General features: G+C 38.9%; 1 protein-coding gene across 4 annotated transcripts in view; it reads left to right on the forward strand.

Annotated features, from left to right (window-relative positions):
* The window catches only part of PGAP1 (GPI inositol-deacylase), a 202,261-nt gene that overhangs the window by 71,780 nt on the left and 104,798 nt on the right, over positions 1-25,683 (forward strand). For all 4 annotated transcript variants that reach the window (XR_011018454.1, XM_068228327.1, XM_068228328.1 and 1 more), the window contains exons 7-8: positions 8,678-8,822; positions 16,037-16,302. Coding sequence is in view for 3 of the 4 variants with exons in the window: in XM_068228327.1 (XP_068084428.1) it covers positions 8,678-8,822; positions 16,037-16,302 (411 nt within the window). In the remaining variant the exon portion in view is untranslated. The remainder of the gene's footprint in view (positions 1-8,677; positions 8,823-16,036; positions 16,303-25,683) is intronic.

Genomic DNA, 25,683 nt, shown 5'->3' on the forward strand with positions numbered 1-25,683 from the left:
AGCTAATAATTTCTGCCTATACATATCTTTATTCCTCCTTGTCAGTACCTTCATCCCTCTAGCTTCTGTCTTCGTCCACACCTCTTCCCACATGTACCCCAAACCTATCATCTCCAAATATCCCTTAATTTTTTCTAGCCAGCCGGCCTTATACATGCTCTTTCATTGTTGTTCATTGTTGTTGTGGGCCTACGTTTTCCCCTCCCCTGTTCGTTTGTTGAATGGATGAACTAGGTCTTTGGTCCCATAGTGAAGAAATACCTTTCAGAAAATAATCTGCCGTTCAAAGTCTTGCTGGTTATGGACAATGATCCTGCTCATCCTCCAGGCGTTGAGGACGACTTAATGGAGGAATTCAAGTTCGTTAAGGTTAAGTTCCTTCCTCCTAACACTACTCCACTACTCCAGCCTACGAATCAGCAAGTCATTTCGAACTTCAAGAAGCTATACACCAAAGCACTACTTCAGTGATGCATAGAAGTGACCGAAGGAACAAACCTTACCCTCCGATAGTTTTGGAGAAATCATTTCCCCATCCTGAACTGCCTGAAGATCGTCGATAAAGCCTGGGAACACTCACTTCCGCTTGGGGAAATCTGTGGCCTGACTGTGTACTTGGATGTGACTTTGAGGGGATTGTTGGTGACAATTAGTCGCCGATTGTCGATGAAATTGTGTCCTTGGGGAAGACCAACGAACTGATGGACCTGCATCGCGAAAAACAGGAGGAGGTTATGGAGATATCGTCCGAAGAAGAGGAGGAGAAAAATTCAGTGGAATCTCTCACTTCAATTGAGATTCGGGAGAAGTGCAAAATCTGGGAAACGGTGCAAAATTTTGTAGAAAAACACCACCCGAATAAGGCTGTAGCAGTACGGGCGATGAATCAGTTCAATGACAATGCAATGTCACATTTTTGTGAAATCCCCAAAAAGAGGCAAAAGCAACAGTCATTGGACAGGTTCCTCGTTAAAGTTACACGAAAAGAAAACAATTCCAGTGAGCCAACAGATAGCAGTGATTCCGTTAGTGAAATTCGTGCTACACAGTAACTCTTCCCATGTCATCTCTCGTCTTCCTCACACCAACAATGATTCTATGGTAAGGAAAAGTGCACTTTAATTTGTTTTACGTTAGATTTTGTTTTAGAAATGGTATGCAAATAAATACTTTTGTGTTTCGGACAAATCATCCGCGTTTCAATTGTTTCTTTTGGAAAAACTTGCTTTGATATACGAGCGCTTTGGATTACAAGCATGTTGCCGGAACGAATTATGCTTGCAATCCAAGATTCCATTGTACTCTGACAATGATGAAAAAGGAAGCATGCTTGCAGAATGGGCTGAAGTGAACAATCTTCATCTAGTGTTCGATGTCAAAGATCAAGGTACTTTCAGGTCAACTGCTTGGGGTAAGGATTCAGATCCTGACTTATGTTTTGTTACCTTCAATGAAATAGGCTTCCTGATCATTGCCACAAGAAAAGTGATAGATGCCTTCCCCCACATCCAGCATAGACCTGTAATAATAGAAATTGGTTGCATGGTCCGTGTCATACGATCAACTCCACACATTCGCTAGAACTTCCAGAAAGCTGACTGGGTGAAGTTGTCAAGGGAACTGGACATGTGCATATGCTGAATCCCTCCATGCCATAAGAACTACCATCGCTTCATCAGTGTAGTAACAGCAACAGCTAAAAAGTGTATGCCAAGTGGCTATCATAAAGAATACTGTATATCCCAGGATGGAGCGATGAAAGTGAAACACTGTACCAACACTTCCAGCAAAGTAGTGACCAAGAGATAGCTACAGAACTTTTGACCAACTTAGTCTTGTCTCAAAGGCAGAAATGGACAAATACAGTTGAAAGTATGGACTCTGCCCACTCAAGGAGGGAAGCATGGAGCCTTCTGAGGAGATTGGGAGGAAGTGGATCAATGTGCAGCAAACCTTCAGGAGTAACACCTGATCAAATTGCTTCCCTCATCATCACCACATCAAGAGTGTCTAATGACAAGAAACATACCAAACATATTAGACAACAGCTTTATGATCTGAAAAAGACATCTCCCTCATCTGAATATGCACATCCCTTCACAGTTTTAGACATTGACATAGGACTGAAGGACCTCAAACTTTTTAAGTCACCTGGTTTCGATGGCATCCATCCAGAATTCCTGATTCATTTGGGAGGATATGCTAAGAAATGATTGGCAGAGTTTTCACTGACATCCTGCTGACTGGTCAACTTCCATTGGAGTACAAGGAGGCAAAGATAATTTCTATTCTGAAACCTGGCAAACCCAGCAACAAGGTAGAAAGCTATCAGCCCATCGCCCTTCTTAGCTGCTGCTACAAACTTTTTGAAACGATGATATATAACAGAATAAGTAGCACAATCCTACAGCATATTCCAGTTGAACAGGCAGGCTTCAAACCAGCTGCTGCGACCATGTATTGTCTCTTCCATCCTTCATAGAGGCGGGATATCAAATTTAGCTGAAAATATCTGTAGTATTTGTTGATCTTTCTGCTGCCTGTATGGAGGGAAGGCCTTATCTACAAATTTGTTTGTATCATACCATGCAGAACGATGGCTCAACTGGTTAACAACATGTTAAGTGATCGGAAGTTCCTAGTAATCACTGGACCAAGCTCGATAGCTGCAGTCGCTTAAGTGCAGCCAGTATCCTGAATTTGGGAGATAGTGGGTTCAAACTCCACTGTCGGCAGCCCTGAAGATGGTTTTCCGTGGTTTCCCATTTTCACACCAGACAAATGTCCGACTCCATGGCTAAATGGTTAGCGTGCTGGCCTTCGGTCCAGAGGGTCCCGGGTTTGATTCCGGCCGGGTCGGGGATTTTAACCTTCATTGGTTAATTCTAATGGCTCGGGGGCTGGGTGTGTGTGCCGTCTTCAGCATTAGAATTCATCACAGGTAGGGCCCCATTCTCATAGACGTGCAGGTCGCCTATACGGCGTCAACTCGAAAGACCTGCACTCGGCCTCTTCAGAGGCCACACGCCATCTATCTACACCAGGCAAATGCTGGGGCTGTACCTTAATAAGGCCAGGGCCGCTTCCTTGCCACTCCTAGCCACTTCCTGTCCCATCGTCGCCGTAAGACCTATCTGTGTCGGTGCGACGTAAAGCAAATTGCAAAAAGTAATCACTGGAAGCAAGATAAGCAAAGAGACAGCAAGCTAAACAATGGATTGCCCCAAGGATTAGTTCTCTCACCATTGTTGTTCAACTTATATACCTCTTTGAATGTGGTAGGTTCCCAAAAGACTGTCAAATTGGGATTATGTGCCCAAACTACAAGAAGAAAGGAGAGTGGAATCTTCTGAGTAATTATAGAGGAATAACTTTGGACTCCTTGAGCAAGATTTATACGGGTATATTAGCGAACAGGCTGAGGAACTGGGCTGAAGAGCAGTCGATACTGTCAATTTTCCAGGGTGGTTTTAGAAAGGGCAAAAGGATATCAAATAATGTTATGATAGTTAAGATGATCTTGGAGAAATATCTGAATAAGGAAGGAGGTAAAGTGTATATAACTGCCATTGTTTTCGAAAAAGCTTTTGACACAGTGAGTAGAAATGCGTTAGGAGCAAAGGGTGGGGGTTCTAGGAAAGATGATCCGTGCGACTGAGGCTGTTTATGATAAAGTTTACTGTTCTATTAAACTGGAAGAAGTTATAGCAAGCGACCTGATTGAATATAAGATTGGCTTGAAGCAGGGTTGTAAACTATCTCCGATTCTATTTTTATTATTTATAAATGATATTTTGCAAGGACTTGGGGGATATAAATGGGCATGCCTGGTTTTAGGCGATCAAGAGATCCCAGGATTGATTTTTGCGGACAACGTGCTCTTAATGACTCTAACAGGGTGGGGTTTATGATGAAGTTTAAATGTGATCTCAGAGTATGCGAGTAAGTGGTCCCTATAAATTGACTGTAATAAGACGAAGGTGATGGTAGGCCGAAAGAACAGACCGAGGAAAAAAAAAAAGAAGGAAATGGTTGGTTCAGGGGGAGATGATTGAAGAGACAGAAAAGTTGGAATATCTTGGGGTTCTTATAAACAAAAAAGGGGGATGGGAAAATCGTATTAACCCAATGAACTCGGATGCCGAGGCACGTCTGCTTGTGCGCACATGGCCTACAACTCGGATGTTAAGTTGGGCCCGCGCATTGCCATTGCTCAGGAATCTTTCTATAGTCCACTCAGTTTGTAACAGATGGCTCTTGCCTTAAGATTTCGTATACTAGAAGGTTGACGTGAGGGTATGTTGAAGTTTCCCCTTGTTTGACCTTCACACCACGTGTGTAGGGTGACTCGGAAATATTTCAAATTCCTTTTGTGCCAGTAGTCAATATGGCAACTAGCAGCATGCGCGTTTCTGAACACGAAGAATTAGTGAAGTTAATTAACAGTGTTTTAGAAACTAATTCCAATGATAGCATAAGTGAAGACCTACAGGAATTAGAAGACGATAATTTGTGTGAAGAATTGTTGAGTGTAAATAGTGTTAATGAGTCAGGAAATGTACAATATCACTAGTGACTCAGAGAGTGATGATGAGCAAAATCTTCATGCTAGGCCTCCACAACTAATCTATCACATAAGAACATCATTTAAGATGAATACATGTATTCGTTCATCTTATGACAAAATTTCACATTATCTTGTATAGTTTTCTTTTAACAATATATTTTCCATTGTGCTGCACAAACAACTTCTCCACTGGGATTTAAATCTGAGTCAGTGTGACACGCAGGGGTATTTAAATGAGAGTCCAACTCCTAGGCCTTTCCTATTCCATCGGCACCATAAGACCTTTCTGTGTCAGTGCAATGTAAAGTCACTAGCAAAAAAATAAATAAATAAATAAACCTCTTCTCGCAGCTCTATCTACATTACTAATACTTATCTTCGTTACTTGCCTTACCCTATCAAATATATTTACGGTCGTTCTCCTCCGACATTCCTCCATCTGACTTTACATTTGGATATCCTTTACCCTCTTTATAATAATTCTCCAAAACCCTCTCCCCCTTTTATCCCAATCCTCGTACCATATGTACCCTAGTCCCAGCCTTTCCACATTCATTTTGACCTTCACCAACCATACATACTTTTGAGCTGTTGCTGATAAGCAATATGGCCCCTTCTCCTCTCTTTAATCTCATTCAGTAATTCAGTACTCCCTTCACAATTTCCATTTCCATATACTCCCCACAGATTACTGTCGCCCCTGCGTTAGCTGTGCACTCGGGAAGCCGCATCAGCGTAAATTTAGTAAGTAAGGGGAGTTATCGTGTGTGAGTTCTGCACTTGTATTAGTAAGCAAAGTCATCTCCGTACAGGCCATGAAGGCCCTTGGAGGGGTGGAAGGTAAAGGCATCCACTATCCTTAACCTCGGCACTTGGTGGGGTAAAGTAGTTAGCACTACGCCCGGCCACCTTTGCCTCCAGGAATTAACCTGGTACTCATTTTTTGTGTAGGCTGAGTGAACCTCAGGAATTAACCTGGTACTCATTTTTTGTGTAGGCTGAGTGAACCTCAGGACCATATGCACCTCCGGAAGTGGAAATTCCTGACGGGAATCGAACCCACGTCCTTCTGGGTGAACCAAGCATGCCTTTACTGCCTTGGCCAGGCAGCTCCTAGTTGTATTAGTGCAATGATGAAATTATGTTTAATGGTAGTGTACATAGAGGTTTCATATGTTTTGTTTTGTTAGATATTTTGGGTTCGGGTCAATATAGTGTGTAAGGAGGATTTGAGAGTGTTTTGTTCCTGGTAAACTTAGAGTAATAGGAAGTGAGTGCAGGGTGTTGTCATGTTTTGTTCTGTGTTGTTTGATATTTTGGATTCCAGGTAAATAAAGTAAAATGAAATGAGACATAGCTAGGGCACTGAGGCTCAGCAAGCATACAGGAGGGTCTCACCGATCACCACCCTCTAGGACCCCGGTACCACCTAGGGGTGATGAGGTGAATAACCTTACCCACCAGGGTGAGAGAAGAAGAGAGGAGAAGAGAGAGAGAGAGAGAGAGAGAGAGAGAGAGAGAAGAGAGAGAGAGAGACCCTGGTGAGAAGGTTGTTAGCGTGTCCGCCCCAAAAAGGGAGAAATAGCGAACACGAGGGAGAAGATGGGCACAAGAAGAGCAACAACAAAGTACAGTCACAATATTAAAAAAACAAGAAACCATGGAAAAACTTACCGGAAACAGCGTAGGAAGACGACTTAAAGGCCGTGGAAATAAATGCACAAGAAAAACGGTGGCAGTGCTCCACCGAACGTGGCGAATGAAAACCGACACTTCAATTAAGTTGAAAAAAAAAAATTTAATGGAAGGGCAAAAGGTAGGTAACAAACCAAGTCATTAAGATGATAAAGCCTAAGTTTATTTTTAAAACGTAATGCCAAAATGTAAATAAAATCAACGTAAGGTTGAAAAATGGAAAAGGAAATTAACAATAAGTAAAATAAATTAGAATATACCCAGGTGGGGTTTAAAAGAAAATGAATTCATTACTAAATAACAATTAATGAAAAATAAATACTCTTTAACAGATAATAAATAGAGAACTTGATGAGAACAACAAGAAAGAAAGGGTGACCTCCGTACCTAATTAAATGTGATCAGAAAACAACGGAAAACCAATAGACTTTCTTACATAAATGTTACCTTTAAATTAAATGTGATCGATCACGGATAGTTAAATAAATTTAAAAAAGTATTAAGTTAACAATTATTCCATAAAATGGATCTTCAACGCGGTCGCTTCTCATAATTACCAAATTTGAAATCGTTCAGTTTCCACCAAGGACAGTTTCCAAGACAAACAGAATTTTACGTTAAAATACCTCCTCACGCGGGGCAAGGAAATGGTAACACAACATGAAAGGAGGAGAAAATAAATTAAATAATTTAAACAGTAAACGATACACTCAACCCCGAAATATATAATTCAAAATCCACAGCGGCTCAACACGCCAGACAACTCTTGACCCGACAACAATACACACACAAACCGTTGCCAAGGTAACCACTAAACAAAGCAACGCCTCCTAAAACACGGAGGAAACCAGGCTAGAGAAACATAATTCACCCCAAAAACCCCAGAAGGGGGGGGGGGGGAGAAAACATACCAAACAAATTAGAAAACAAAACACAGGAAAGCAAACAGAAATCCGAAGAAAGGAAAGCTCGGTACCTTGGGGACTGTACCTTGGTTTACAAAAAGGTTACAATTTAAGTGCCAAAAGTAGATCAGTAAAATTTTAAATTAATAATTCCAATTTAGTTCATGGTGAACCTTCCACATTACTGTGATTAGTTGCCGAAACTGTTTTTCAGATTTCCGATACCACACATACGAATTGATATTAATTTAACGACGAAGTCCAAATATTTATTATTATTATTATTTTTACTTTTCCAGAAATCTCCGAAAGTATCAAAATTCTCTTCTGGTCGACGTTTAGAATGATTTCAAACACTGGTACATACCTTTGGTGATGAAGAAAATGAGAGGAATTTTAACCTGACATTGTTGACGAAGAAATGCAGTCACGCCGCCGGCATCTAGACCTAGTTGTGAAGTATCCAGATGAAAAAATAAACCCAAAAAATGCTCAGAAGAAAAGGCAGGAGGTCTTCAACTAGTTCGTACGGGGAAAATCCCCGTTAATGGAGGTATCACGGGGGTTTTCTAGAAGTCCACCTCTCCATGGTGTAGCACTCAAATACACAAGCACGCGTCATGGCTGACTGAAGCGAACCGTCTCGCGTCGGCAAGCGAGCAAGGAGCCAGACTGCCTGGAAGTAGGCCGGCGCATGCGCAGTTATGCGCAACCAACACCAGGCCAAACGATGGCCGCTGCGTACAGTAACTTAAAAAATGGTATGCTGGCGTAAGCCGTTTGACACAAGTTATTCTAGGCCGCAGGGCCAGTTCAAAATGGTTATAATGGGGAGGCTCACATTATTTAATATTGTCTCAAGGGAAGTGGATTGAATCAGCAAACAGTCTTAGATAACAGCAGAGATCTGCGCATGACAGTGAGGCAGGTCAGGGCATGCAACCTTGTCGAGAATCAGTGAAATATGATTCAAGGATGGGGAGATGCATTGTTCTAGGTTGTGGCTTGTGAGTCTAGAGTTGGATGACAAGACACGCTTATTCAACCCAGGCTTGAAGTGTATATAACTTTTTGCCGTTTGCCGTTAGAATTCAATACAGTCATGCAACCATTAACCAATTATTCATTCAGTTCATTAATTCATTCATTTATTCAGTCCATTCATATGTTTGTTGTAAATGGAGGGTAACTCTGTGCAGACTGGTTATATAAATAAATAAATAAATAAATAAATAAATAATTTCCCGTTGGAGCTCATAGTTCATGTTCTTTTAACTTCATGTTAATTTTTTGGTTATATGCCTTTACTATTTATTTATTTATTTATTTATTTATTTATTTATTTATTTATTTATTTATTTATTTAACATATGGTAAAAAAGAAAACAATCACAATTATGCTGTTAAGAAATTATTTATATTATTCACAAATGCACAGATAAGCTGTTCATATAATCTACTACGCTGGATGTTGTTTGCTGCAGAAAGTTCATCAGTGATTGTTTTACAGCCATGTTGGTGTTAATCTGTCAAATGGAACTGAATTAATTCCATCACAATCATCCAGAAGGAAATTTATTCGTGTCAATTTAATGGAACTGAAACGAAAGGCATTTACACATGTTGTCTTGCGGCTAACACCCACTAAACAGAAGGTATGAATTTATACATTAGACTAACCTTTTATGTACTGTCTTGTGTCTACTTTCTTTTAATTAGAATATTTTAACAGTAATTCTTATTTATCAGTGGTCTAATTTTAATGTTTATCAACTTTTATAGAGCAGGGGAAAATATATTCAGATACAGTCCATATTATAAGAATGATTATTAACTGTTACTTCTGAAGTTAAATGTTGAAGCATTTCAAATTACCAAAATCAAACTTTGTAAATTGATTTAGAGGAGGGTTTCTCTTATAAACTAGTCATTATTCTAAGAACTGAAAATTGACTGCTCTCATGACTAGAGGGATTTGAGAGTGAGTACTGAGAGCAGTTTTACTTTTCAGCTTTTGCATCATAAAATAAAACATCAGATGTCTTGGCTAACATAAAACATATCCATTGATGGGAATGTTTAAAGATCATAATTCACTAAACCATTATATTATTTATATTATAGAAAACATAGATAGGATTCAATAATCACATCCTAGTTTTTGAACTAAGAACAAGTAATGTGTGACCCATTAAGTGGTTATTAGAGTCAAAATAGCCATTTGCTGTGGATTGGAGGGGTTGGGCATCTCTGACATATACTGAGTCAAGGGCATTTTTATGCCCAGACAGCTAAAAGCACTTAATTTCCCAGTAGCAATGTTGATCCTATTAAGTAAAACCCACAACACTTTTTTTTTTTTGTAATCTGCTTCCCAGATATTCTTTCTAACTCAGAAAACATTGTCATCAGAACACTTCAGACCAGTGAATGTGGTATAGTCCCAGTTCCATTATACAGGACTGAAATTTGATAGGATACCATTAATATCAGTGGTAATACGAAGATCGATCAAATATAAACTGGATTTTTGTTCCTGAACATCAGCAGTTGGTAGGACTGGCTCCGGGCTTCTGCTATGCTTAGGCGGGACCATTAGGCGTGGGGAGAGTGTGCTGTTAGATATTTCCCTCCGTTTCGTCAGTAACGCTCATGATGTTGGAGCAACAAGTGCACCCCTCCACTGCGAAACGCATAATTATACAATTTTTTGCTCATGAAGGAGTTACAGCGGCAGAAATTTGCCAGAGATTGACTGCACAGTTTGGTGATTAAACATTGTCAAGGACTCGTGTGTTTGCCTGGTATAAAAAGTTCAAGGGAGGACAAGAACGTGTGGAAAATCAGCAACACAATCGCCATTGTCGGATCAGCATTACAGACGAAAACATTCGTGCAGTTAAAGACATTATTGACAACGATCGACAGGTGAGAGTATCAGAAATTACAGAACAAGTCGGGATCAGTTATAGGAGCTGTCAAGCAATCATCACAAAAGGCCTACAGTTCCGAAAAGTGTGTTCCAGATAGGTCCCTCACCTTTTGACCGAAAATCTGAATTTGAGACGTTTGGAGGTCTGTCAGAGGGTTACAGCAAGGTTTGCAGAAGAAGGCAATGCATTTTTGAGTCGGATCATCACCTGCTACGAAACATGGGTCCACCACTACACTCCCAAATCCAAACAAGCCAGTAAGGAGTGGCAAAGGAAAGGGGAGGCAGCACCAGTGAAAGCCAAGACTCAACTGTCAGCTGGCAAGTTTTTTTCAATCAGCGAGGCATTTTGCTGATTGATTTTTTTGCATGAGTGATGCACAGTCAAAGCTGCTTACTACTGCGAGCTGTTGAACAAGGCAACTGTTTCATATCGCCGCAAAAGACTAGACCAACCGATTCGACAGGTCATCCTCCTCCAACGACAATGCGCAGCCCTATACTGCAGCTACAACTGTCTCCAAGCTACAGGAAATGCACTGGACTACACTTGATCATCCTCCATACAGCCAGGACTTGTCGCCCTTCGATTTCCATTTGTTCGGACCGCTTAAAGAAGCTCTAGGAGGGCAACGATTTGAAGATGACGAGAGTGTGGAAAACTTATGCGCAACTGGCTGGTGACACGGCCCTGTTCTTTTTACAGTGAAGGCATCAAATAGCTGCCCATATGCTGGGACAAATGCATTCCCAAAGCAGGAAACTATGTGGAAAAATAAATTGTAATTGCCTTGTATTTTTCAATAAATGAACTTAAATAAAAAAATAAAATCCCATTTATATTTTATACCCCCCTCGTAATAGTGTGGAGAAAGTTTGAATTGATTTTTTTCCTTCTAAATTTCTCTTGGATCTTCTTCATCACCTGTTCATTATAAACATTAGAGAGAAGAGGGGACAAACAACAAATAGATGCATCTCATTCATGTTCCTTGATTCTTATCACCACTGTTTGAATCTTGTTCAGATTGTACCTAGATTGCCTTATCTTTACTTGATTCCAATCAACTTCGTCGAAAGCCTTTTTCAGTTCTACAAGTACCATATTTGTGAGCTCTCTTGCTCTTCTTTATGTGGTCATCTAACATCAAATGTAGAGTCGCTTTTGCCTTTCGTGTCCTACATTTCTTTGAAAGGCAAGCTGATTATGAATGTGGGGTAGTTTAGCATATTTCTGTCAAGGAAATGCTCTCATTGCAGTCTCATAGCAACTCTTTAATTTTCTTTGGAAGGTCCAACTGTCAGACGTTAGTCAGTAAATTTAGCATTCATGAAATTTCCAGTGTTAAATATAACATATTGTACCCGTTCAAGCACAGCGTGAGTTCTGTTCATGTTGCTGGCAGTGAGAGGGATAACACTACAAATCACAAATAAAAAGACATGGAGCAGGATTTGTGGCAAATAGACATTTATTGAACAAAAGTCCTAATCCCTAACCGAATGATGATCGGAAGTTATCCCAAACTTAAAATTCCATTTAAAAGTTACACAGAGAAAAGTTCTTAAAAAAGTGAGTAGAATGAGGTAAAAATATTCCCTATTAAATTTGAACTTAAATTAGTGGTTTATTGTACGGTGTGGGAGGGCATTATTCCCAAGGGCTTCCACCAATTCACTGTGACATTCTCTCGCATTTCTTTCCCTGGAGAATGGCTGTTTTGACATATGCACGCTCAACCGGGTTACTTTCATCTCACACAATGCTCGCCGCACAGTTGATTTCACAGCGCTCTATGTGTTACTAACAGCAATCACAGAGCCATCTGTTGTTGTGAATACACACTATACCTGCATAGCTTCCATGCGACAAATAGCAGTTTGTGGTCTGCACACATGTGCAAGGAAAGAAGTAGTTGCAATGACTTTTGCCCCAATCCTTGTATGTGTGAGATATATCTGAGGAGTAACAGTAACACAGTATAGAATTTAAAACAATTTTGAAATCTCAATAATGATTAATTAAAATTGTGTGAACTAACCTCTAGTATGGTTATTTTGGACTCTTATCACTATGTCAGTAATGTTTTGATTTTGCTCTTTATTCATTCATATCCTGAAGGCAAGGCCTTGTTGCTGCAGCCACATTTGTCTCTCCTCTGCTGAGCGTTTCAGGTCAACATATTTTTTCAAATTCAGCCTGTCCATCACAGAATCTAGATACTTTTTCCTCGGCCTTCCTCTTCCCTTCTTACCCAGAACTTTTCCTTCCAGCAGAGTCGTGAGGAATGTGTTATGTCGAAGTGTGTGGCCAAGGAATTTAGTTTTCCTCTTTTCTATAGTGTTGATCTATTCCCTTGTTTCGTCTATTTTCTTAAGAACCCTATTGTTTGACTTTTTCTCTGTCCAACTAATTTTCAGCATCCTCCTCCATATCCACATTTCCATTGCTTCCAGGCGTTATATATCCTATTTTGCTAAGACCCATGTTTTGCAGCCATACAACAAAACACTCCACACAAACATTTTGGCAAATTGATTTTGCTCTACATGGAGTAGTTTCGGATGAGCAGGGAGTTTGATTATTTGTTGCATTATATAGTCCAAAATACACAATATTACACAATTACATGTTACATTTGAAGATAATAAAAGTCATATAAAATCACTTAGCAAACCGACAGACCGAGTTCTGAATTTCACATAAAATTACATAAACACCAAAGGTAACATTTTAAACTATTTTTAGACAACTGTTTCCTTGATGTCCATATTTCCTTTCTCGTCTGAAGGAATTGGTTGGACTCGAAAGCTTTGATATTTTTCAAATTTGTCATTGAGTTTGTGTGAGTTTCTTGGTATGGTTGAAGAAAGGCCGGGTAAAGATACATTCCTCTTCTTTCTTTAATACTGATAGTCTTTCGATCAGTCCAGGATTTATTTTATTTTCCAAAATTGACCTTAGTACATTGTACAGATCACAAGCCTTTCTGCATGAAAACTTTCCGAGCAGTAATTGCCTTTCTAGATTCAAAATATCATAATTGTACCTATGAACAAAAGTTTTCTTTTATATTTCTATGACCTTGACCAATATTATGTCAGTGTATTCATTTCTCAAAAAATAATTATTTTACTTTCAGTATGAGTGAGATAGTTGGGAAAACTAAGGTAATACAACATTTCAGTGCTTCAGAGACATAATTAACAAGGAAATAATGCATACCAGTTATCTTAACACTGTATCGATGAAAGTGTTTGGTACCCTCTAAAATCACTTTCGACAAATAATGATAATGAAAATACCTCCACAAAACGCTCTGGTGCATTAAAGATGGTGGTCCGATGTTCAAACAATAAGCAGGAAAATTAGCTACTGGAATGTAGCATCACCAACCTGAAAGCCAAAAAAGTACCTTTTTATGTTTACAATTTGCTTTACATCGCACTGACACAGATAGGTCTTATGGCAACAGTGAGATAGGAAAGGGGTAGGAGTGGAAAGGAAGCGACTGTGGCCTTAATTAAGGTACAGCCCCCACATTTACTTGGTGTGCAAATGGGAAACTACAGAAAACCATCTTCTGGGCTGCCAACAGAAGGGTTCAAACCCACTATCTCCCAGATGCAAGCTCACAGATGCATGACCCTAACTGCACATTCAATACCAAAAAGTACTCTTGCTGTCTGAAATAAACTCATAGTACAGTGCTTCAGTAAATAACATGGCCAAACCCCATCCAGTGTAACAAGTAGTATAGATTTCCCTAATTTTTCAAACCATTTACTTTTGTTGTTTGCTGTTGTCACTGTCGAATATTGTTACTGCATTTGAATAGTGTTAGCAACTGCAAAAAACTACATTTTACATGTAACATTGTAATGTTGTAGTATAAAGGATGTTTGATCGTTGGTAATACAAGAATATGAAAAACTTCTCCATATCCCATAGTAACTGCGTGTTGAAATTGATGTGTCACAGCAAAACCAGCCAACTCCAGCATGTGTCTCTTAGGAAAATCGGTCAACTCTTAAGTGTGTCTGTGTTTTTTTGCTTTTCTTATGGATAGACTACTATGTTGATATTGTTCTTCAACAACCCGATCAACATTAATTGGAATGGCATGCAAGTGATTGCATTGTGAAACTCCTATCATTGTGAAGGAAGTAGAATTGGTGTTCCCAGTAAGAGGCTACTCATTTACTCCACCAGATCAAATTTTTGGTGTTATTTAAAAACAGTTATGTTGACAGGAAACAATTCCAATCCTTAGGAATATGAAGCAATTTTTTATGAGGCTTGCCAGATCAAGAGACTCGGTACACATTAGCAGGTCCATGATTAGCGTTCAATTGTACAGAGTGAACTCAGTCGTGCTGCTGGCCTTCATTTCCAGATATTGTAAGTGAAAAGAATAATACTCACCAGAAGAAAAAATAAGCAGATCAATGTTCACGGGAAACCATGTTTGAATGTACAGTAGATGTTTGGGTTGCTCATCCAAGTCTGAAGAAAGGGAAAAAGCTGGAAAACATTTAGTCAAGTGTTGTGGCAGTAGGAACTTACATCACCAAGAAGAAACTGGAAGACATTGAAAACCTGCTGAACACCTGCTTTGGAAGTGGACAGGAATCTATGGAAGGACTGCAGTATTATACAGATGTACTGAAGAACTTCAAGATGATGGTGCTAATGGTGAGAGTGACAATAGCGAGAATGTGGACACTTCATGTATGTTTGAACGTGAGAACTGTGGTGATGCACTCAGAGTAACAGTCATACTTAATATTGCACGGTTATTTTTTTATATGAGTGTTAAGAACATGATTTTGTAAGCTATGTAAGCGATACTGTTGTATGTAGAACTAAATTGAAAAAGAGTATCACAGCAAAACGGTCCCACTGTTGGCTGAATGGTCTGCGTACTGGCCTTCGGTTCAGAGGGTCCCTGGTTCGATTATCGGCCGGGTCGGAGATTTTAACCTTCATTCCATTGGCTCGGGGGCTGGGTGTTTGTGCTGTCCCCAACATCCCTGCAACTCGCACACCTCCACCACAATAACATGCAGTTATCTACACATGCCAGATGCTGCCCACCCTCATTGGAGGGTCTTCCTTACAAGGGCTGCATTCTGCTAAAAATAGCCACACAAAATTTTAAAAAACAGCAAAACTAGCCAGCTCCACAATTGTCACAGCAAAACCGTCCAACTCCAAACAGTTTTGATTTCTTCAGGAGTAAGTCATTACAATTTTTGGCGTTAGGCCCTAATATCGCAGGGACTACTACATAAGTACATCTCAGTAAAGAAAAAAAATTAATTAATTTAGGTTTCTTGCATTTTTCTTAATTTTGTTTAAGACAGAGTGGGTAGGTTTTGCTATGTCACTACTCATTTGTTACATACAATTGTCTAAGGATCTTATTGAACAGTGATTGATGATGAGACCAATAAATGCATATTGAATAATCTTAAAAGTATAAACACTCAGTGAAAAACTGTTTTTTCCTCTGTAAACTTTTGCTTTTGTTCGGTGCAGTAGTGCTTGGGTGAATATTGCAAATAGTGTTGTCCTATCCTCCTGCCTCTTGGCATCAGGTCTGCTAGCCACTTCCTGTATGCATTCCTCTCCCCAGTGAGCTGCCTGATTTGACTTGCTGCTGTATCTATCCCTCCCTCCCTGTCCCACAGGACCCATTCTTTCCTGAGACATACTGTCTCTCTCTCTCTCTTTTTCTTTTTTAAATACTTTCAGACTTGGTCTGAAATACCTGCTTTACCTTCCTTTCTTACTTCCTCCCTTCATTCTTGTAATGTGGCCATACCATCTGAGGGTATGCTTCTGGAAGATATGCACAGCTAATTCCACCCTAATTCTTCTCAGAAATGGTTTTCTTAATTATGCTTAACCTTTTCATTTGTGTGTGTTTTTAGGTGCAGTTGAATATTGATGTCCACTCTAGTAGCCGGAAACTTACAGTAGCTCTGCCATATTGGATCAGTTTTACGGTGAAATCTACTCTAATAGAAGCTACAGACGATCTCTCAGTGTATTATGAATTAGCTGTGCCAGGTTTAGAGTATGCCTGGCAGGCTTATCTTCTTCATGTTATTCCAACAAGTTGCCAGAGTGAAGAACATGAAGCAGTTGCTGTTATGGAAGTGCCTTGGAGTAATGAGCAGACATATACAAGGATCACGTGAGGAAAAATATTTAATTTTCTTCATTTGTTGATAAATCCCTAAGGAAGGTTGTTTGGTACATGTTAGCAACATTAAATTTAGATTAAAATTCCTGGTATCAGTGAAGATTTGAATCATACATCCTTTCAAAATTAAAACACACTGAGTTATCTAACCATAAGTTATGGTTCTAATATCTCGTTAATGAAATAACTCTAGAATTGGGTTTCTTGAATCTTCAAATACATAAGTTATTAAGAAACAAGACAAGTAGTTTACAATGTTCCCGTCTGATGGCAATACAAATTTTTAAGCACAGACTCCTAATTCACTATTATAGTGAATGGCTATGATGAGTATATGCTCCACGCCATGACATCCGATTTCCTAATCTTAGCAAGGAGAAAATAGAGAGAAGTATGAATGCCAAATGAGAAAGAAACTTAACGGGAAGAATTCTGTACAGTTTCTGAAGAGTTTGGCATTTTCACCTCCCAGAGACTGAATGCACAGGCATATGTGAGTACTGTCAATGCAGCCTTTGACATTCAGTAAACCTTTCATTTTATAAGAAAATCTTTCTCTACGTTAAGAATTTATCGAACAGATGAGGGCATATGTATTGTGGCCTCAGGCACACAGTTGCTATTGAAGTTCTCTTCAGTATGTTACAAACTGTACTCTTATGCACACCTAAATCATCGCCCAAAAATATCTGGATCATATAGTATGAAATATGAATATTAACAAAACCTATCTATTAGGTGTTAATGGCCAGTTCCTTTGAGGTTGATTGCCCAATCGTACTTCCTCTTAAAACAGTTATTACCACCACCTCATTTGAGTAACTGGTAATGAATCGGTTCCACTGCGTAAAACTAGGTCATCCACAATAACTTTCAGCAGACAAAATCTTTCTACGAATTCTTCTTTACCATACAGAGTCATAAAGTTGGTTCACTTTTGATATTATAAACAATAATTCATAATGTTCCTTCATTTGAAGAGGAGGAACCGCAACATATTTTTTGGCAAATAAATCAAACTTTTTGTAAAGAAGAATTAAGAGCTGATATTTACTTCTTTCATTTTAAACCTCATATTGCATGTGCAAAGAACATTACTTCACTATTCAACTATTTACATAGAGATAAGGTACTGTATGTAGAGATTTATGGTACCAAGTGACGCTCTGACTCTGTAGTAATACATTCTAATCTCTCCACTGCGGTTTATACCATAAGCAACTCCATTCTATTTCACCAGGCCAGCAGCACAAAAACAATAACTTCGTCCCGATGTCCTTCATGTTTTCATTTACGGAATAATATCAATTTAAAGTTTCACTAGCATCTCACACTGATGTTTTCACATAAAATTCAAAGCTACATGAAGTTAAATAAACTAAAAAGCGATAGATTCTAACCCGCAAAATATTCCCAATAATACAATTATCAACAAATAACTGCAGTCATTGTTGCCATTCAAATTGCACCGTGTACTCAGTGACAATGAGTCTCCCTCCACGCCGACTAAATTCACCACACTGAACCCGGGACTTCAACCAGACAACTTTCAGTTTGACTACGCCTACAGAACCTCATTTGACATTCTAAAAATAAAAAATAAAACTATGGAATATTTTTCCCTGCCCCCTGTGATTATAAACTAAGGTTGGACTGCTCTGCATATTACGGATGTGTTAATGCTGCAATCGTCATACAACGACTAAAACAACGGGACACACTTGATGCTAGACATCTTTATACCCTCTCTCACCAAGCTGCTCTCTTGTAAATATGTATATAAGCTGTAATTTCTCAACTGTTTAATTGGATAATGTAAATTTACTGTATAGTTACCCTGTCAACCGTAATCGTTCAACCAACGGCAGTAATTAATGTTACGAACATTGACGCCAGATACTTTATACCCTTTCTCCCCTGGCTGTTTTAATGTAAATATTTGTATAAACTTTATAATTTCCTACGATTTTGTAATGAGTGCGTCAATTATTCTTCAGAACAGCACTGCTGGACTCTTGCTAAAATACCCAGTGATTTTACGCATTGGTGCCGACTACAATGTCTATAAACTTATATTGTTTAAGGCCGCTATTAGCCGTGGGCGACTAGTGGCGCAACTAGTTGCTCTGGCGAGTCACGGACCATTGGATCAAATGGAGCCTATTAGCCGCGGGCGACTAGTGGCGCAACTGAGCAACTAGTTGCCGGCCGTCATCTGAGCCGACAACTGCTCTGGCGACTTTTAGTTGCTCAACTGCGTGACGGGGCATTGCAGTAAATGTAGCCTATTAGCCGTGGGCGACTAGTGGCGCAACTAGTCGCCGGATGTACCTCTCCGCGCATACGGAAACGTCACTCAAGTTCGTGTTCTCACACCAGCTTGACGTAATGCGGACGATGGAATGCAATTGAATCAGCGATCCACCTAACCATTCTCTTTTTCTTTTTTACCTTGTTTGCTCTCGTGCTGTGGCAGAGTGAATATTTTACTTATTGTGATAGTTTATTCATTGAACATGGAGACATCAAATAAACTACAACAAATGAAGGAGATGGCAAAATAATTTGAAAGTCAAATAAATAATGAAGACCCTTTTTGACTTAGAATGAAAACCGGTCACTTGGGATCCCAGAACTGAAGCTTAGGCCTACACTGACAAAATAAAAACACTGAATTCCTGGAACAGCATTTTAAAGAACTTGAGGTGAGTATTATATATTTTTTTGCTAGTGGCTTTACGTCGCACCGACACAGATAGGTCTTATGGGGACGAGGGGATAGGAAAGGGTCAAGAGTTGGAAGGAAGCGGCCGTGGCCTTTATTAAGGCACAGTCCCAGAATTTGCCTGGTGTGAAAATGAGAAACCACGGAAAACCATCTTCAGGGCTGCCGACTGTGGGATTCGAACCCACTATCTCCCGGATGCAAGCTCACAGCTGCGCACTCCTAACCGCACAGCCAACTCGCCCGGTGTGTGAGTATTATAAAACGTTTACTACTCTTATATGGAAATACAGTACGTAATGCCCATATAAATTCTATAATCGTTTACATTTATAAGTACCATTGATCCATTATATGGCTCTATTAGTGAATTACAGCTCAACTGGGAAACACTTGTTTACTCCTATGTCGTTTCCCGTTATTTCTTCTTTTATGTGGCCAAGCAGTTCGCAAAATGACGACTTTGACATGCGCAGGTAATTGAAAAATTTACTATCATCCTCATTTAGATCATCAAACAGTGTATAATATGATCCTCTAGTCAGCCGAAAAACAAATATAGGATGTTTCCGCACTTTCCTAACCCTTCGGTTTTTCCATTATAACAGAAGAGCAAGAAGAAGAAGAAGAAGTTCTTCGTAGGACGCCATTCTCTCAACTGACTATTCCCCGGTATGAACCGAGCAAGTATTCACAAGTTGCGCCACTGATTGCCCGGTACTTCCACTGGCAACTAGTTGCGCCACTAGTCGCCCACAGCTAGTAGCGGCCTAACTGTATCACCTGTGAACAAGTTTTTCTTGGTTGCTTAATTTTTCCCATTGTAATGTATCTTAATGTTTATAATTTAATCACTAATCAGGTACCTGATTTTTGCCTTGAGGAGGTAATTTGACTGATGATGCCCTCAATGAAGGGTGAAACATGTCTCAAATGGAATTAATAATAAATTCCTAAATGTTTAAATTTTATATGTCTTGAATAGGTGACACAATAAACCCTTTAGCACCTACAACCTACATTATTAACCACTGTCAAGCAGATCAAGTTTTTGCTTGTGAATGTAATTCATTTTTGTGATTTTTAAAAAAATTTACAACCATAAATTTCCCAAAAATGTAAGTAGTTAAGCATGAATAAGTCATCCATACATAATTTAATCAGAACATATATTTCAGGTATCCATTTATTCCTGAAGAAATAAATCCTCAACTGCCTGTTTCAGTACAAAAATGGCACAAGGCGACCACATAGTTGTCTGGACTAATATCACAGAATACTATATACTATATTATTTCACATACTCAAAACTTGGCTGTAATACACTTTCTTGTCTAATTCATAATTCATTATCATTAAAGCTACAGTATAATTATTGAGAATGACAAATTAATTTATAGATGTGTATATAATATATTGTGAAAATGTGAAGACAAACCGAAACTTTTATTTATGTTGTAAACCAGAATTATTTGTTGTCCTGGATCCTGACTTGTGACCTTATACTATTCCATGTTTTCCTCATCACTATCACTGTCACCCTCACCTTCTGTCATATTCTGATGATTAATCCCATGGATAATACCTAGCTCCTCATCTGAATCTGCCCTGTTATGCATGTTGTTTTCACACTCACTTGCATCAGTTTCACTTTTCCACCCATTATTGCTCATATCAGAGCATTCATCAACACCATTTAGTCATTATGACTCTATTTCACACTCATTTTGAAATTGTTTTCGGGACATAATGTCTGCAAAGGCTAAAACATGAACATTCACATCAACAAACTTCTGTAAAGAACATCACCATGGAAATTATGCTTTGTAGCAAAAGCTTTCGTATTTTTCATCCCTGTGTTTAGTTTAATTACAGGTCCTTATACATGCTAAAACATATGGTTGCAAAGCATGTAATTTAGAATTCTGGATAATGACATCTTTCACTCTTGTGGTAGCAGATGAGTCCCGGATAAACATTTGTAATTCTTGACTAAGGCTACATTCGGAAAACCCAATTTCACTATTTGATTCAACAGAAGTCTCAAATACAATACAGTGCATACCAGAAATCTGGCCGTTATCTGCTTCTTATTTAATTCTGTAAAATATTCATAAGTAATAGTGTTAATAGTGACTGCGCAGTTTGGGTCACGTAGATGTCAGCTTGCATTCAAGAGATAGTGGGTTAGAGCCCTGCCGTCAGCAGCCCTGAAGATGGTTTTCTGTGGTTTCTCATTTTCACACCAGGCTGTACCTTAATCAGGGCGACGGTTGCTTCCCTCCCATTCCTAGCCCTTTGCTGTCTCATCATTGCCATAAGACATATTTGTGTTTGTGTGACATAAGCAAATCACTGCAAAAAATGCATTGCTTGAGCGATCTCATTTTTGTCAAATGATTATTAACATGTCCTTAATTAAGTGGTGTTGCATATTTCTTGTTGTTTTATTTCAAGAACTAAGGACAATGAGGTTTATCACCCTTACCTGTTCTAATATTTTAAATTAAACTCATTATCAAAATTATACTAATTCTGAATATCAGAATAATTTTACACATTCCGTTAAAAATGTAAATAAATTTGTAATACATAACATTGACTAGGCAGATTATCCATCTCTGTATTTTCTGTGATTAAGACAATATGGACCCAATACTGGCCATTATGGTCAAGATTATTAATAACATTTAATTATTAAAACTTACTTGAAACATTTTTGTACCATGTCAGTGAATGATCAAGTGTTATTTTGCACTGAAATTATAGAATTTCACACTTTCTCATAGTGTGGACAGTGTGTTTTTACAACAACAAAAATGCCTATGCTGCTTATTACAGTAAATGTTACCATTTACGTTATATAATTAGGTGCATTACTCTTACAAATTCATTTCTATTTGAAGATAACTTAAGTTATTTTATAAAACTGATGGCAGTAATGATCATCATCATATCCAAGTCTCCTCAAATGTTGAAGTTGATCCATTATGAAGCAGTTGGTACAGCCTTGTCACCAGGTGTGTCAAATTCTTCACACTGAGTATCCACAGGGTAATTTAAGCAGTGATGTGCTGTGTTTAATGTATAAAATACACTGTAAGACGTGTAAGACGACAATATACTAATGGCAGTTCAAGAGAGTCTACAGATAATTACCCCCACCATTCAGGCACCTGTTCTAATGCTGAACAAGTTTCTCTGTACCCTCCACAAAGGACAATGCTGGTTCTTGGAGGAATCACCCTTCCACAGCATCATTAACTGCTTGATGAGTGGTGAAACACTTAACCATTCAGAGCCTTGTTCAACAGGCTAATACATGATGGTCACAAGGCAAGAGATTCGGGCTGCAGCATGGGTGATCCATAAGACCCTAGCAAAAACGATGCAGTCATGTTGCATGTGCAAGATATGGGCATGTGTGTTATCATGCCAGTTTCCTCAGCGGTCTATTTTTGATGGCCCTTCAGAGTTTCTTTAAGGTGTCACAGTAACATTGAGCGTTGATCATGGCACTGATTAGTGGTCACTCCAGCCAAAGGTCCTATTGATGAATACTGTCAATATGACTTTGTCAGTTGCAGCAGATGTCTTTGCCTTCTTTGGTTTTGGTGATGAAGGATGTCTCCATTCCTGACTTATCCTATTTTTTATTAGCTGGAAGTGGTGGCATCAGTTTTCATCACTCATTGCAATATGCTTGAAGAAACAATGCCATGTGATATTGGCTTGGATGTTCGAGATGTATTCCCGTCCAAATAGCTTTCTGTTTGTCAGTGTGGTGCTAGGTTACTCATTTGAAACACATTTTCCAATGCCCCAGTTCCCTGCATACAGTTCTCTGTATGTATCCAATGCTGAGGTCGACTGTCATTGACAGCTCACATTCGTTGATATGGCAGCTGTCCTTCAATGTCATCTCCACAGTGGCAATTTTTTCCAGTGTCAGTACAGACACCCATTCAGGTCTTGGGAGGTCCGCAATGCATTCCTGCCCTCCTCACAACTCGGCATATCTCTTAAACTTAGTACTTCAGTTGAAACATGTGTTCCTGTACATAGCTTCCGTTTGACCAAAAGATTTCACTTGCCGAAGCACGTTTTTTAATACAAGAATTAAACTATGCCCCATTGTACTCAGCTGAACATAAGCATTTTACACACCACTCTTGCTTCAACTGCTCCCTCTACTTGGCAGACATGTGACTCAGACTGACCATATTCTGTGCTGTTACAACAAACATCAAGCCATGGTGTGGTACCACCTCTTGACTGCCTTATCTATTATTGGCAGTGCTGACAGTTTTGTCTATGTTTCCTTTGAACTACAATTACATATTTGTATTAACTAATTGCACAAAGTCGCTATTATTATTGCCAATCCCACGTGTATGAATAGCATGCCTGCATCTTACCCAGACTCCCAGATTTCATTCCCTGCTGGTCCAAGATTTTAATTCTGTACCTTGGGTTGGAAAGTGCTTCACTCACAATCAGACTCATGATACCAACTGAGTAACTCTCTGTTATGAGAGGCAGTCAACCAAGATATCGTGCTGACCACTTTACCCAAATATTAGCAGGGCATCTAACTGGGCAGCAGTCATTTCAAGGACTGAATGTGCCATGAACTTTTATTATTTATTAACAGTATTGTGGTACTCATCTGCTCGTATATCAGGGCACAGGTGTTTGTATCTTGCCTCCAGAAAATGCAACTAAATTATACAGTGAGTTTCTCTCATCAGTCAGCTGGTGCGTGCGCAGTGTCTGCCTGTCATTGACTCATCACTCCCCGCTCTGCGGTATAGCAAAAAACACGGCACTTTCCTCACTTTGTCCGTGCATGACATAACATAATACTGTAATTAAATTTATTTATTTATTTCTTCTTGTTTCGTTTCGGCCAACTAAGGACCAAGTCATTTCAACTGTTTCCCTTGAGCTTTAATGTTGGTCCAGTACTCCTTCATTCGTATACGGTGTTGCTCCTTTTGTTCTTCCGTCCATGCCTTTCCAGTTTTCATCTTCGGCTTTGGTAGGAAACTCTGATGTTCTTGGAGTTTTTTCTTAAGTGGGACACGCTCTTGGATATCCTCAAATGAGATCCCAATCTCCTGCAGATCTTTCTGTACCTCACTGAACCATGCCCCTTTGCCTTTTTCTCTTGGAGGAAAGTGAAAATGCGGTTGGTTAACCGTGTTGAATTCATTCGGGCCATGTGTCCATAAAAAGTAATCCTACTTTTTCGCATCACATCAGTTATTTTCTCCATTTATTTATTTATTTATTTATTTATTTATTTATTTATTTATTTATTTATTTATTTATTTATTTATTTATTTGAATAGGTCCAGTACAGCACCTTCTTAACACAAAAATACATATGTAAGTAAAAATAAAGACGCCGGGCTGAGTGGCTCAGGCAGTTAAGGCGCTGGCCTTCTAACCCCAACTTGGCAGGTTCGATCATGGCTCAGTCCGGTGGTATTTGAAGGTGCTCAAATACGACAGCCCCGTGTCGGTAGATTTACTGGCACGTAAAAGAACTCCTGCGGGACTAAATTCCGGCACCTCGGCGTCTCCGAAGACCTTAAAAAGTAGTTAGTGGGACGTAAAGCAAATAACATTATTATTATTAAAAATAAAGACAAAATAAAAATAATGAAAGTAAACACCAAGAAGAATGAAAAGAAGAAGAAAATACATATACAGAAAAAAATCACTATCTAAAGTACATCAAGGATATTTCTATACTATGAAAATATGGGAATTAACCCAAAGATATAACTAAAGTAATAAGTAACTATTTTTGTTTTGTTTTTAGTCTGAATTTATGAGTTAGAAACACAGAGCTTTAGATGTGTAATGATGTCAGTGTGTGATTCTGAAAATAAATTAATTTCTGCAGCAAATGTGTTGCAAAAACATAGCATTTTAATAATGGTGAATTCAAATGATGAGATGTTCTGGATCTTGAAACGTGAAATACTGTATTCTTGTGAATTCTGACTCATGGAACATGAAAGGAGGTAAAATTCAACAGTTCTGTGGATTGAGATTTATTGTTTACAATCTTGTTTAACGTTTTTAACGAAATGATCATTCTTCTGTTACGCAATGACACGAGGTTGAAATTGCTACTTAAATACAGTATTGATATATCAAAAGGGCAAAATGTCTTATTTGTTTTTTAAAACTGAGCATGTACTTTATTATAGGAGATGTTGGAAATGTTCTCTCCCTACATCCACACATTTTTGGCATCGTGAGGAAATTCCAGTTCACACGCATTAGTTCATCTTCCATAATTAAGGCTATTGCTCTGTATATATGTTCTTTCAATCTAACATGTGGGTGTTTCCTCCATAATGTTTATTTCATAAGTTCCCCCATAAATATTAGTTGCAAACAGTTAAATTTGGAGACCATGATGACCATAAGTCCATACTAATATCCGTATTACTCTGAATTCGTTCACTGTGCACCATACTCTGATCCATTCATCATGCAGAGGAATTTCATAAATGCAATGGGGGTTTTCTGCACTCCAGTATCTGTTATTCTGTGTCAAAACATACCCATGTAAATGGAACCATACTTCATCAGAGAATAATATTAGGCATCAATTATTTCATCACGAA

Source organism: Anabrus simplex, chromosome 6, assembly GCF_040414725.1.
Source record: "Anabrus simplex isolate iqAnaSimp1 chromosome 6, ASM4041472v1, whole genome shotgun sequence".
Classification (NCBI taxonomy): domain Eukaryota; kingdom Metazoa; phylum Arthropoda; class Insecta; order Orthoptera; family Tettigoniidae; genus Anabrus; species Anabrus simplex.